General features: G+C 39.5%; 2 protein-coding genes across 4 annotated transcripts in view; one reads left to right on the forward strand and one right to left on the reverse strand.

Annotated features, from left to right (window-relative positions):
- The window catches only part of LOC119159849 (monocarboxylate transporter 11-like), a 103,115-nt gene that overhangs the window by 43,413 nt on the left and 45,355 nt on the right, over positions 1–14,347 (forward strand). The window lies entirely within an intron of this gene.
- Positions 1,109–12,964, reverse strand: LOC119175451 (uncharacterized). 3 transcript variants are annotated; one of them, XM_075890864.1, is made up of 10 exons: positions 12,380–12,964; positions 11,103–11,234; positions 8,587–8,657; positions 7,310–7,462; positions 7,127–7,214; positions 6,190–6,342; positions 5,877–6,089; positions 4,983–5,154; positions 3,317–3,402; positions 1,109–1,801 (listed from the first exon to the last, which is right to left on the reverse strand). In XM_075890864.1, the coding sequence occupies exons 1-10, from the start codon at positions 12,530–12,532 to the stop codon at positions 1,520–1,522; spliced, it is 1,503 nt and encodes a 500-aa protein (XP_075746979.1). In that variant the 5' UTR covers positions 12,533–12,964; the 3' UTR covers positions 1,109–1,519. The 3 variants fall into 3 exon arrangements, 2 of the variants coding, with proteins under 2 accessions (XP_075746979.1, XP_075746980.1); XR_012894501.1 differs by lacking the exon at positions 4,983–5,154 and having other exon boundaries at positions 1,662–1,801; XM_075890865.1 differs by lacking the exons at positions 1,109–1,801; positions 4,983–5,154 and having other exon boundaries at positions 2,479–3,402.

Consider the following 14,347-nt stretch of genomic DNA (forward strand, 5'->3'; position numbering starts at 1 on the left):
CGCAATTGCTTGAGCGTTGGGGGGGGGGGTATTCAACTAACTACCACTTTTGAACTTTTACGCAACGCCCTGCATAAAACATGCGGAAACGAGTGGTCATGCTTATCCGAGCTGAACGAGTGCACTCAGCATGTTTGAGTTCAGATAACACCACTGCTGAGTTCAATGCTGCCTCAGAAGAGCTGAAATGTGCGTTATTGCATGATATCAAAAGTACCTTGACGATTGGTAGCCTATTGACTGTAAGTCTGATCGAATCGTTTCTGAAAGAGGCCCACATATAAAATTGGGCAGTACTCGAACGCGGCCAACTAAAGGGCGCGCAACTGAATCAGTGAAGCTGGGGCAGATAGAGGAAGCTATTTTTCACAAAGGTGATCCCTGAATTTTGAGGGAAGATGTCCTCTTTTAAAATGAGGGTAAACAACGCTATAGGTTAAGACAAATGGAAGACAAACAGGGTGCTTGGACTGCACTTCTAAGAGTCGTACACAGTAAATTTTTTTACACCCTTAAGGGTGTAAACTGGCTTGTCGCCAGAGGAACACCCTATGGGTGTTTTCAGATACACCCTACTGAAAGGGTGTTATGTGAACACCTTAGACGAAGGGTGTCGAGCAAAATGAAAATTGGGGTGTTAGGGTGTTTTGAACTGGAACACCCTTTTTCAAGGGTGTTGGAAAAGTGTGCACCCTCTGCTATATCGATAGGCGTGCGCTGCAGTGTTCCGCTTCAGGGCAGGGTGAAGTCAATATATATGTGCACGAATATCCATGGCTATATATCGACTTCCACAGAGCACTAACGGGTATGCACGGCACATGTATGCACGGCACATGCTAATATATATAGTACTCAAAGCAGTGTGCCTGTCTATTGCAGGATGCAGAGAATACACATATTTCAGCAACTTAATTTGCAGTTAAACCTGGCATGGCGAAATCAAGGTTCAGTCTTACCAAGTTAAAAATATTGTGCATATATAAAAACAACAGTGCTATGTAGATGCGCATCGCTCTCACTTTTAAAGAAATCTGTTTTTGATGCATTCTAGAAATAAGTATGGATTTGTGCAGACTAAATATCAAGAACAAGTACCACAAGGCAGTTTTTCTCTAAATTATTTACATTTATTGCAAAATTTTACACATGCTTCTTGCAATGTGCATTATATCATAATGGCCCACATAATCTAATCTGACCATAACCAAGGCAGTGTAATGTTATTTAGATTAGCAAACAAGCAGCAAAAACTATTGCACAATAGTTCTGTCTTGCAGGAATGTAATATGGTAATAACTAAAAAGTTCAATGACCATGGGTTATTTGACAGCATGTGTGCCCGGCTATGCAAAAGGAGAAACATGCACGACTTGTGAAGCGAATGCAAAATAAATTAATGCGGCACTAAAAACGGCAATAATAATCAATAAATTTTCAATCACTAATACAATCAAACATAAAAAATATGCAGTAAGGCAAATGTGCAAGAACATTACCATATGGCATTATCATATGACTATGTGGATTTTACGACAATGTTTAAGAACTTCGCAACAACAGATCTTGGTGTTGTCTTTTCGAGCTCAAGAAAAAATCTTTCGAGGACGACAAGGGTGTTGAACGCTTTACAAGCATATTGAACATTGAACAACCAGTTTGCACACATAATTGCGACAAGTCCTTCCTCTGCATTAGTCACTTGAAAACACTTTGTCTGGTCTACCATCAGCCAGAAAAACTCTGCATCTTCAAGGACGGCCCCATTATAAGATACACATGGCGTTGCTGGCATGTCGTCCTGTATAGGCAAAGTGAAAATGCATAAGACTTCACTGAGTGGCTTACTTCAAATTCTGTACAGTTTAAAAAACAGGTTTAGAGCACTTTAAAAGACACAACTTGTGTTTTAGCAATACAGATGTGATATCTATCATTAACAACAATTTCAATGTGTGCAGCATAACTATGGTTTAACTGGGAGATTAAAACAATATAATGCATCTGACAAAATGAAGGGAACAATTGTAGTGTCACGAGTTCTCTAGGCAATCACAGTGCAAAGCAATGAAAATTTATGCATCCATTCGACATACACAAACAAAAAGCTGGTATTCACTGCCCCTTAGCGTGCACAAAACTTGCCTCATTAGGGAATAGGGAAAGAAAGAAAACCTCGTTCAAGAATTTCTTCAGACATATTTAGTTATTCTACATCAGCTAACAAAAATAACTGTGTTATACTTGAAAAATAAAAATTTCTTCTTCCTGGAAAAATAAAAACATTCCTTGACACACACAAAAAAAGAACAGCAGGAGAAGGTGATGTAGATTGTACCATATATTTTCATCCTTGTTTCATCTTGAAATTTATTTTTACTTGCTGTAAAAATCTAATACAATGCAGCTATAACGCTCATCACACTGTTATTCTATGTCTGTGTATTTAACCTGATACTCAGATTTTTTAAACCCGAGTATGGAGTGCATAAGATTAAGGAGCACTCAAGAGTTTGAAAATGTCTCTTGTTTTGCAGACACAATAATGGTGGCGGAGGATAGCCTTGTGTAAATTTATTTAATGCACACTGCTTAAAAGCAAGACATGTCACAAAGCAAACAAAGCATAAAATGAGCCTGGGGCCTTGCATTCATATATTAAAGGAATCAAGTCACAAAACTAATTCGTGATTACACTGATCAGATAGAGAGAGAAAGTATATGCTAGCAGGAGTTACTGCTGTTTTGCAAAGCCAGATGCGAAACAATGTTTAGAATGAAAAAAACACCATCTTGACGTAAAATGCAACCTAAAGTGAGTATTGCAAGGCATCATTTAAAGCATATGGACGCAAAATTGCAAATCAATGTCATGCACTTGAAAAAAAAATACTGGCTGACTGACCTTCACAATTCCTTCATTTACCTCGGTCACAGCTTACAGCCACAAAATTATGTTTTACACGTTATCTATCGCCATCTCTAAATTTGGTATTACAGTCAAACCCCTTTACGAGAGACACTGATATAAAAGACAAACGGGTATCCGAGACACCAGTGTGCCTACACTAAAATATGGGCTGATAAGAAAATGCGTACGAGGCACCCTGCTTATAAGAGACATCTTGTATAAAAGACAAGAATTGCCATCCGAAGCATGCCTCTTATAAAGGGGTGTAACTGTACTGGCATTGCTTTGTCATAACTTGACCATTGGCCTCTGCTAGCAATAGTGAGTTCGCTTTGATGCAGTTTGTCTAAATTTTCATTTGCTAACATGCAGTGACATTAGCTACTCAGTGTTTCATATACTCACAGTCTCTTGCACAAATAAAATTGAGCATGCTGACCGTTCCTTCACATTCTCACAGACGATTTTCAGAGCTACAAGTGCCATAATATCTGCAAAAAATAAAATTATGCAAGGCTATTTTATTTGACAGTAATAAATAATTTCAAACTGTCATAAGAGGCAATGAAGCATGCATTTCAACATCTAAAATGCTTTCTAAATAAGCCTGGGAAGGAGAAGATGCAAGCTTGTCATACAAAATTTGTAAAGAAGCGGCATAATCTCAAGAAATTGGCTAGAAGGGTAATGTGTTGACTTCAATCACAATTGTATAAAACACAAATGTGATAGCCAGCTTTCACAGAACACGTGAAAACATATTCTTCATAGGAATGAATCTGGTAATTACACTTTCTTTGAATATAGATTAATTCTAGCCGTGACTTCTACAAAGGAGGGCCATCAGCATACTGCTAAGTATTCCCTTGTGAGAAAAATATTCTTCGTGGCCCTAAGAAAGGGTGTTACATTTAGGAAAGGGCCAATGGTGCAAGTGTATTGAAATGTATCAAAAGGGTGAGTTGGGGCAGATAATGTGAGCTCATGAATTAAACAACAATAAAAACATAAAAAGGACTTCATACAGGCATTTCTGATGTTCAGCTATCATATGTGTCTTTCATCCTTTATGCTGTTCAAAACAGTAAGTGTAAAGTTGGCAGTCTGTACAGGTTCATCCATTTATCAGATGTGTAGCACTTGAAAGAAAACATGGACAGCACACACAAATGAGCTCTGAAGTGCAAACTTAGGGCACATTGAAACAACTTTTCTTACAGGTTGTGATACATATGGCCTCCTAATATACAGCCTCCTGTGATTTGACCTCCTGTGATAAGTTAGCCTTCTGATACATATGGACGCAATTCCACTCTGCTAGCCTTTAAGTGAGGAGCTGCATAAAATCTCTTTTCCCGAGAGCAAGGATGTGTGGCTGCCAACATTTCAAGTACCCTTGCATGTGTGTGCTGCGAACAGACTTCTCAGGGCCATTTTTCTTCAGCTTCTACAATTATTAGAAGCTGTGTCATTACAAGAAAGCAAGAAATGATACACAAATAAAGCAAACAATAAATTTGAAAGCACTGAATTTAAAAAAAAATCATAAAAGGTATACAAAAGGTAAGTAATACATAAGTACACAAACATGTTTTACTCTCTCTGCAGATTTATATTTTTAGAAGATGAGCTATTTATGATAATGCAGATTGCAATTTTAAGTACCACAAAAAAAAGTAGGTCAACACAAGAACATAATGCTAAAAAAGTATGTGACCTGAGCAATGTAACTGATTGAATTCACTAGGAGTAAGCCAGAGTAACTCTGATTTAAGTGGCAAAAGCTCCTTGAACAGCTTGGGCTAGTTTCATGAAAGACAGGCAATTATTAGGATCCTTGATAGGGAAAACAATAAAATTATTTGCTGATAAATATTATAGTATACGGGAGAGTGCATGCATATTACATTGTGGAAAATTAACTATGGGGTTACCGAAAAACTGTAATCTAATGTCTTACAAACCTAGCAAGTACGCAGTTATCCTTGTCTGTTGTCTTCCCTGTTTTTACACAATCATATTTCAAGTATCGAGTACAATCCAAGCTGAAATAAAATTCTCATGAACTCACGTCTTGTTCTCATCCTTTTGGGGTCCATTTGACGTGCTCTCTCCAACATTTGCCTCGTGTTTTCACTACAACGTATTTTCTTCATCACTGCCAATTGGGTTAATTTATCGATGGCTGTTGAAACCTTCCCGACTGGTTTTATGTCGGTCAGTCTTGTAAAGTCATTGCAAAACTGCATAGAATAAACAGCGAGCAACATTATAAAACAAAATGTCAGGCCTTTCATGATGAGCAGCCTCACCTACATAATTTTTCATATATTCTAAAATAGTTTCTGGCGGCACCCAAACAATCTCTCTACAAAATACAAATAGAACATTGCCCACTAAATATATGTCCTCGATCATGAAATAGACAACATTCAAATAACTATACAGTATGCGCTCAAAATCAAGTCCCCATGTTTTTCTTATCTTTACTGTCAGCTCGTTTTCATTGAAGCGGCGTCATACGAAGAAAACCGAGGCCTAATGTTTCCACTTTTTTCTTGCGTTTAGAGCAAGAGTCTTGTTCTGGCAGACTTGATGCCTTCAGAAAGTATGTGAGGGATTATTGGTAAACTGCAGCTATAGTACAAAAGTAATATGCCGCGGGGTGGCAGCAGGCAAAAGGTGTTCAACACTCATCGCAATAGCTTAGAGCATGCAGCACTGGCTAACACTCCCAAGTTTAAGTGCACACATCCACCCCAATTAAGTGTACAGGAGGAAGGCTGGCACTGTAGCTCGACTGGCAGAGCATTATATGAGTTACTTGAAGGTTGCAGGCTGGGACCCCAGTGGCAACAAGTTGTATTCTTACCCAGTTAAATTTCTTCACTTTTATATAAATACAGCAATACAGTTAATAAACCACAGATGTACCCTACCTAGAAGTGAAAAAAAGCCAACGTACTCGCTGAAAGTCCATCATATAGGGGTAGTTCTTTTTCACATCACGAATCGTTTTCGTCGCAACGTCAGGAAGCCTCTTCCCAGCTGTCAAGGCCATTAACTTTTCCACGAGTTGCTCATCCGGCAATAGTTTTTTGGTTTCCAAAACAAGTCGATCTTCATGTTTGGCAATACTGTCATCATCTTCTGCTGTTAGATCTGTGATGCTCACACTCTGGAATTGGAATCAAATTGCAAGCTATTGATGAGACTATTCATGCAGCTTTTACAAATGGGTGGGATTTTCTGTGAGCACGGTATTAAACTATCCTCACCATTTTCCCAGCTTTTTTCCTTTGAAGCTCAGTGGTGCCTCCTGTTTTCTTTTGGGCACCGAATTTCTGGCGACTTGCTAACACATCTTCATGATCATCCAGCTTCCTTCTTAGGTTTTTATACTTATTGCGGAGGGCTACTTTCCAGGAGTCCTGTCAATTCGGAAAATGAAGGTGCTCAATATATTCATGTACACAATGATACATGCATACCTGGCCTTTTCAATGAATTTCTTTTCATAATAAATACACAAACTAAAATTCAAGCACTATAAGCCCACTGATATCAGTGACTTTAAAATTGCTGGTAATGAAATGCACTTTTGATAAATATATCCAAAGCATTCACTAGTTGCAAAACATTCACAAAATGTCTAGCAGCACTGCTTATTTATTAAAAAGTATGTCTCACAGATAAATGGCTGCTGCAATACCCTGACTAAAATTTAGTAGCACGCTCACTTATCCACTCGTCTGGTGATTTATGTAGCTGCAGGACATTTGAGCCTTAGTATTGTGTATGCGGCCATATACAAGACCCCAACTTGTTGCTACTCATGACAGCGGCTGCGAATAAGAAAAGTGACCACTACCAATTACACCCTACAGCATATGAAGCTTAAGACTATGACCCCACGAGTCCCAGCTAATGAAGAACCCTCTTTTTCTCTTTTGTTTTCGATTTTACATATGAATCTGTGCACAATAGTCTTTGTAATTGTAAGCATCATACAGTGTCACTTCAATGCAAAATTAGATTTTCAAAATTGAACATATGTTTTATTAAAGTGAATGTTGTTATATCAATGCATTGTGAAACACTGAAAAAAATGTACCCAAAACTGCTTTTAAATGTGATTAAGGAGCTTTAAGGAACATTAGGGAGCAATGTGATTAAGCGTAAGTATCACATATCTTACAGCATAACAGTACTTACGTGCCCACTTCCAATTACATCTTTCAGCTGTGGATACTTGTCAAGGAGCAGGGTTGTCACCTTACTGTAGAAACAACGCGTTGGATACCTGCAAGACAGTTGAGCATCGCAGCTTAAGCTGTCACAACTTGAAGTTTAACAGGGCAGGACACTATATTTAAATGTGCACCTCTGTGTACTCACAGTGTGTACTTGGCCATTTCATTGTGCAGGATGTCAATGATTTGCCTGAATGTAGAAGGTGTTAGCAGCGGAGAGCTTATCACTTTTTCATGGAGGGCACCAAGGCTGGGTAGTTTAAAATTTATGCCATCATTATCCCCTGAGCCGAGTGGGCTGTAAAAAAGGTATCATGATGCAAATTACCGCAAGAAAAATAACACTTCGGGTAATCTTTCTGCTCATGCACACGTTAAAAATAAAGCCAGAAATTAGCAGATTTTTGGGCTGAATAAAACAAACAACAAGAAACCTGCAGTAAAAGCAACACAAACACACTCAGGCCAAAAGTGCTAGACAGCAGTTTATATATCAGCAGTTTAAAAGTTTATGAGTCATTCACAATAAAACATCTAGCTTGTCTGCTTGATTTATAGTGTTCTCAAGGCTATAGAAGCTGAAAAAGTGAGTTTGCAATAGATATTAACAGTCAAGTTGAATGTCATGGCTGGATTGTTATTGCAATGCTTTAAGTGTGCCTCACATCTATAAAAACAGCTCAAGTAGTTTTGATCAAGGTGGAAGATAAGAAGAACACGACTAGAACATGCATTTCTTACTGCATATTCATTGCACTTCTGCAATTCCTGAACGCACATGTGTAAGTGTAGCTCTAAAATCGCCATGGCTTTGAGAAGACTGCAAGTCATTAACCAATCAGTGTTCTTATCTTCTAATAATGCTTTTGATTAGAAAGTTATACAATTAAAAAATTACATTATTTGAAATATTTCAACAGAATATGACTTTGTAATAATACATGCCAAATGAACACAAATATTTATATAGCCACGAGTAATGTTGCAAAGTTTACGTAATAAGTTTTTCAAGTTTATTTGAAGGATTAAGCTATGATGACAAGATCAACACATAAGCACTAGTGTGACTGGTGAACAGCTGTTTGTTACTGTCTAGAGAAATGGTGACGTACATTCGTGTCACAGCTCTCTAATTATACCAAACAGCTATATTCCTTCACAAACATGTTAAATAACTGCAAATGAGGTACCCTCAAACAACACTGCATAATTCTTATGTAATGCTTATTGGTGATAATTTTCATTTCAAGTTGATCTTTTCCTAGTTTGTTGATGTATCATTCCGAATTGAATATATTCAATTCAACCTGGTTTTTATTACTCGGAACTGCTTCAATATGGTGAACTAATATTTGCACATCTCTACCCATAACTCATAGCTGTTCATACTGCAATTACAAATGATCCTAAAAAAGCCCTTACCGCTCGACAGGCTCAATGACCATGCTTGGTGTGTCTTGCTCACCAGTTTCAACAACAGCTTGTAATGTGCCCTGAAAGCAAGGGAACGAACAATAATGCAACTTTTACATGATACAAATAAGGGGAGGACAACCAGCACATTAACCATTTCACTACTGTCGATGAGCATGTATCTGTCATGAGACTTGGTAACGAAATGAGCCATGATGACTGCACTTTTTATCAGCAGACGTTAGTCTGCAATTGAACTTATTATAATAAGGCTATATTCATGATACTTTTGTTCCCTGATGCCAGATGGCTACAACTGTTTATGTTGGGCTGTTTAGGTCTCGTTTTTCATTTTTGAGAAATCCCATATATTGGCTTCATTGAAGTCACTTTTAAGGTATTACTTTCATGCCAATAGTGAAGTAAACGAACCCCACTGAGTTGAAACAGTGGCACCATTTCAATAAAAAACAAATTATTAATATTTTCACAAACTCAGCAAAGAGGATATTTTTTGTTTTCTTCTTTTCATATGTTTGCAGAAGGGGCAAATAAATTTCTTATATCTGCAATCCATGGCCTCTCACAAGACTGAAGGCATTTGCTTGAGAACCATTTTTCAACCAGGAGGTCAGAAAATCGTAATCACTAATGCGTTAGTATACGCATTTCTGCAAACTGGCCTGGTTCTTGCAAAATACCTTCTGCCACCTTGCGGATCTCCAAAGAACTCATTTACAATACCTCATTGACATTTCAGAAAGCTAACAAGATTCGCATACAAGTAAAGATCCATACTATGGGCTATAAACAACATTTTTATGTCTCATTAGGCACCCTAATAAACTCCGCTGCACTCCATTGGCAGTGTTGTTCAATGGTACTTCGCTAGCTGTTGGTGAGTAGTGAGTAATAACATAGCAAGGGCAACTTAATAAGCTGTATTTCGTAAAGTTGCAGTGTTACGATAATTGAGAGCTCCATCTTTTATTACTTTGGTCAGTAAATGTACTAGATATTGCTTATAGCATGGAGATATTTAAATACACGCCAGTCTTTCACAACACATTCTAGAAACTGTAAACCTATTGCTATAGCTCACACTGCCATCATTTATTATATTACTGTAAGCCCTCGCGGGCAGTTTCAGGGGTGGGAATGCACAATATACAATATTGAGATACAATGCATAGCATAGAGGGCAGCGGCAAGTTGGTATTCATACATTGCAATGACGAGGTGGTAGGTATTTTACAATAATAACGGCAGAGCTGGTTTAAGCTTTTCATTGCACCTGGTAGTGCAAGCAAAAATCGGCATTTCCATGAACTGGTACACGCTCTCTCGTACTATTTATGCACTGTGCACAAGAAAACTGCAATGAAACTTTTCCCCTGTCTAAGAATAAACCTCTGGCGCAGACACTTTGCCATTTCTTTTTGCAGAGAAGTGAAATGTTTTTTTTAGCCTTTTTATATTTTCAGAACGGAAAATATCAGGACCACCCATCTTAGACAAATGATAAGCTGTCTACTTGGGTATTTTAAGATGTTTGCAGACTTTTTACGACCAGATTCTGCTTTGGCGCACCATTCCATTTAAGTTTCACCATTTCCGCTCCACGGGTCATTTCGGTATTATGCTGTGCTTCGTGCCGGCCAGGTGCGATTACTTATGATTTCCCACTAGAACTTTGATATATACGGCACTAAAGCCCAAAATTAGAATGCTAATTGAACAGTTTTAAATTTGTCACGTGGTCGTCATTTTAGCTGCAGAAAGTTATTTTCGCTTCGCCATCGAGTTTGTGCGAAAACGACAGGAACCAGCGTATCATAGACTTTTTATTTTAAAAAAACTGCAATGGTTAAAAAAAGGCACCCTCCTAAAATTGCGTGAGTGCACGCAAGTTTGTGTCGCACGCAAAAAAAAAACATAACCAGGGCCTTGCATGCCAGCGTGCGAAAAGCGCAGATAATAAAACAATTTCTTCAATACAATTTTTTTAATTTAAATAATACTTCAAATAAAATACTTCAAAATTTATTAATTCATTCCCTGCTATTCCACAACACCGATTTCACCCGCACCTTCCGCGAAGAAACACTGCGCTTGACTCAAGTCCCCCTGCTTTGCTGCTCACAATCACACTTCCTCTTTCACCCACAGCATACGTGTCCCTAGCCGTAAGTAATATTCCAACAAAATGTACTCAAATCAACATAAGCCGGTAAAACTTAAAAAGCAGCTAGATCGTAACATCCGCAAAGGATTTGTACCATATTCGATAACTAATCTAGAGAAGAGCATCAGGCGTTAGGACTTAACATCGGACTTCTAGAATGACATCAGCTGATAACAAACTCAGACATTTCGTGCCGTTTTGCTCTCGCTGCCAAAAATCACTCGCGCCAACAGTTGCAACTGATCATCAAAACTAAATAACTGATAATTTAAATATTTATAAAAGAGCATTTAATCTTAATAATATTAAACAATAAGAACGTAAAACTCAGAAAATTTACCTGTGACGATGAACATGACGGCGCTTCATTCCCGCTACTTTCTTGCTGTGCCATAAGAACGATTTTCGACATATCGGGTATGCTGTCTTCAGTAGCGAGGTCGACAAGTTCATTGAACAGAGGATCCATTACCTGCAAACCAACCCCGTATATTGTCAATGAACTGAAAAAGATGTATGAGGGTTTGTTCGCTACTGTATGTTCCTAGATCGCGAAGACACGGCTCAGCTGCCAGCACGCATGGCCTGTTGGAGACACGGCCTCCGGAATGCCTTGCACACACACACACACACACACACACACACACACACACACACACACACACACACACACACACACACACACGCGCGCGCGCGCGCGCGCGCGCATGCACGCACGCACGCGCACACAAACACGCACGCAGGTACGCATAGGCATCTTTACTCGAAATAAATTTTCGACTAATCCCCTCACTATGCAATTCTCCTCACGTACACTTGAGACAACTCCACAACTCGCATCATACACGCTATATATGTTAATTCAACAATACAAAACACTCGAGAGCGCTCCAACTTACAATACACTCTAGATCGACGATAACACAGGTTTGTGTACGATAAGAACAAAAGTGACATTCTTGAAAATATTAAAGCAAGCGCCTCACTACGTTCTCATGCTTTATTTGTGCATTCTATGAAAAGTGGTGTGCGCTGCCAACCGTTCAAAATCAACGAACTTTGTTGAAGCGAGTGTAGTTCAGCCGCATGCTCAGCGAACTAAGTTCAAAAGTGCACGGCGATCTCGTTCGGCCACATCGCAGCCGATGTTATCTCGAGTATCAACACGTTTTTTTTTTGTTGTGGTGTGTGGGAGGGGTGAGTTAAATTACATCAAGGAGAGGTTAATGCGGTCAGAACGTGAACACAAGGCTTGCGACCATTGACAAGCCTTCAGTGAGGCCTAGCTACGATGTCGATACGCGAAACATGTAGTTGCCTTTCGACATACTGTCAATTCGGGCACGCGTACACATGTATGAGGCAGACAATAAAAACGCATGAGTTGTAAAATAATACAAAAACTTGCACGCTTAATTTTCCTCTTAGCAACACTGTTTCGGCAAACCGGACCCCACTAACAATAGTACAGAAGCGCACATCCCCAGCCTTTAAATACGAAACTACGCAAACTCGCAGCAAAAAAAAAAATAAAAACGGGCCTCAGCTTTCAACGACGATTAAAAGCACTTATCGCTCTCAACAAATACACAGTTGAACAAATAAGCAGTCACTTACCTGAAATTTGCTGCAAGACAGTTGAACTTGCGACCCAAGGACAGGACATGTGGCAATCGCATGTTTGAGGGCGACCACGGAACCTTCTTCCAAGTGGTACGTCCGCTTTATCTGAATGTGCGGTACAGTCAGCAGACAACGGATCGGCGGCATCTCGGATGACGCAGCGCACAAAATTGACGTTCCAAAGTCCTCAGCGCGAGTGAAGAAAATGCACGCCAAATACTATTCAAACGCTTCAGCACTCTGCGAACGGCGCAGATAGTCACGTTTTCAACGGCGCAGTTATCAAAATGGCGCGCACTCACGAGTACTGACGGAGGAGTGAAAGCTTGCGGGTGTGGAAAGAGATGCCGAGAAAGTGCGGAAGCATCACACCTTCTATATGCAATGGTATCTCCCTCCGCGCTCGCTTCTCTACGTTGAATTTGAGGGGGCGGAGAGGGACAGGGGGTAAACCATGCTTACATGGACACGACCTCTCTGACGCGTTTGCTGCTGGAGTCGTCACTTGCAAGCGAACGTAACCTTCCAAAGACGCTGCCACTCTTTCTCTCTCGTCTCCTTACATCTTTCATCCCCTCTTCCCGAAGGCACTGTGCCCTGCCACGGCCGCCGGAGAAAGAAGTAAAAAAGAAGGGCCAGCAGCCGTCGTCGTGCTAACAGCGCTCCCGAAAGGAAGTGGTAATGGCGGCGTCTCCTTCTTGATCAAGCACATCCTATATTCGAGTAACGCGTGAGAACGGCGTGCGCTCGTCGTGGCTGTTGAATTTGAGCCTTTTGAACTTTCCGGAATGTCGTTTGAGTGTCGTTTGTAGAAAAATTATTTCAAAAGTACCTCTCCTTCTTTCGATACCAAATTTGTTCCACATGTAAATATAAAAATATTTACACACATGTTGAACCTTTGCGAGTGTGTGTTCATTTTTTGTGCATTTTCTTGATTGTTCTTGTACAGTTTTCTGCGAAGCAAAAAGTGTATATAATGATCTTTTCATATGAAAATAAAGATATTACAAAAAATAACGTTGTGACAATAGCTTTATAAAGGATTTCCTTGTTTGTGTGGTGTCGATGACACCATAATCTTAAAAAATGCAGTACAACATACACTTAGCTCCACTCAAGTCTTTTTAATATGTAAGCATGGATGCATTGAATACTCGTGCCACACGGGCAGAAAAAATGGCATTTATCTCCTATAATGCTTTCAGATTGAAGGCCATTCGCGTGGTGCCACATCACGGATGAACGAAATCGCAATCGCCCAAATGCCGTTCGTCCTCTAATGTCATCGCCAGGACTCATTTGATTGAGAAATATAAAACGACATTTGATTCGACTAGAAGGAAACTTTTCGCGTATCTTATTTACACCAATCACTCAAACAACTGCTTAAAACTTCTCTTCAGCTGGTATATATGCAATGTAAAATAAATGCGCCAGGCGCCATTTCCTTTTTATGCTGTGGATCTGACTAGCTTTGGCTTAAGTTGCCATGGTTGGTTGCAACGTCGTGAAAGAAACTAATGAACGAAAGCTAACGGCAGTGTAATATGCTTATTTATTCTTTCAATTATCATTGGATGTGTATGAAGCTTGTAAACGCTTGTTTATTTTTTATTGCTATATATAGTCACCCAATGCTCACTAGGAAGGTGGTGCGATCGAAATCATCAAGTCAAATGTCATTCGCTTTGGACATAACAGCAACGCCGAGAAAAAATGTCATTCGGGAACTGAGTGCACGTGTCTTCGCTATATATACCGAATGTCATTTTCTGTGCCCGTGTGGCACGGGTACACCCTTAAGTCCTTCCCTTAACACCCCTTAACACCCTTCATCTTGTTCAACAACACCCTTTTTGCCTGTACACCCTTCTTGTAGGGTGTTCCGAAAGAAAAAAGGGTGTGAAATTTTGAAAAAAGGGTGTAAATTGCGATAACACCCTTTTTACACCTATAAGG

This window comes from Rhipicephalus microplus, chromosome 3 (genome assembly GCF_043290135.1).
Source record: "Rhipicephalus microplus isolate Deutch F79 chromosome 3, USDA_Rmic, whole genome shotgun sequence".
In the NCBI taxonomy this organism is placed as follows: Eukaryota; Metazoa; Arthropoda; class Arachnida; order Ixodida; family Ixodidae; genus Rhipicephalus; species Rhipicephalus microplus.

Bases quoted from the DNA above. Each gene is read 5' to 3' on its own strand.
- LOC119175451 (XM_075890864.1), bottom strand. From the start codon at position 12,532: ATGCCGCCGATCCGTTGTCTGCTGACTGTACCGCACATTCAGATAAAG. The intron at 5,155-5,876 runs GTACGTTGGCTT...TATTCTATGCAG, and splicing joins ATATGATGGACTTTCAGCGA to TTTTGCAATGACTTTACAAG. The intron at 1,802-3,316 runs GTGAGTATATGA...TTGCCTATACAG, and splicing joins TTTTATTTGTGCAAGAGACT to GACGACATGCCAGCAACGCC.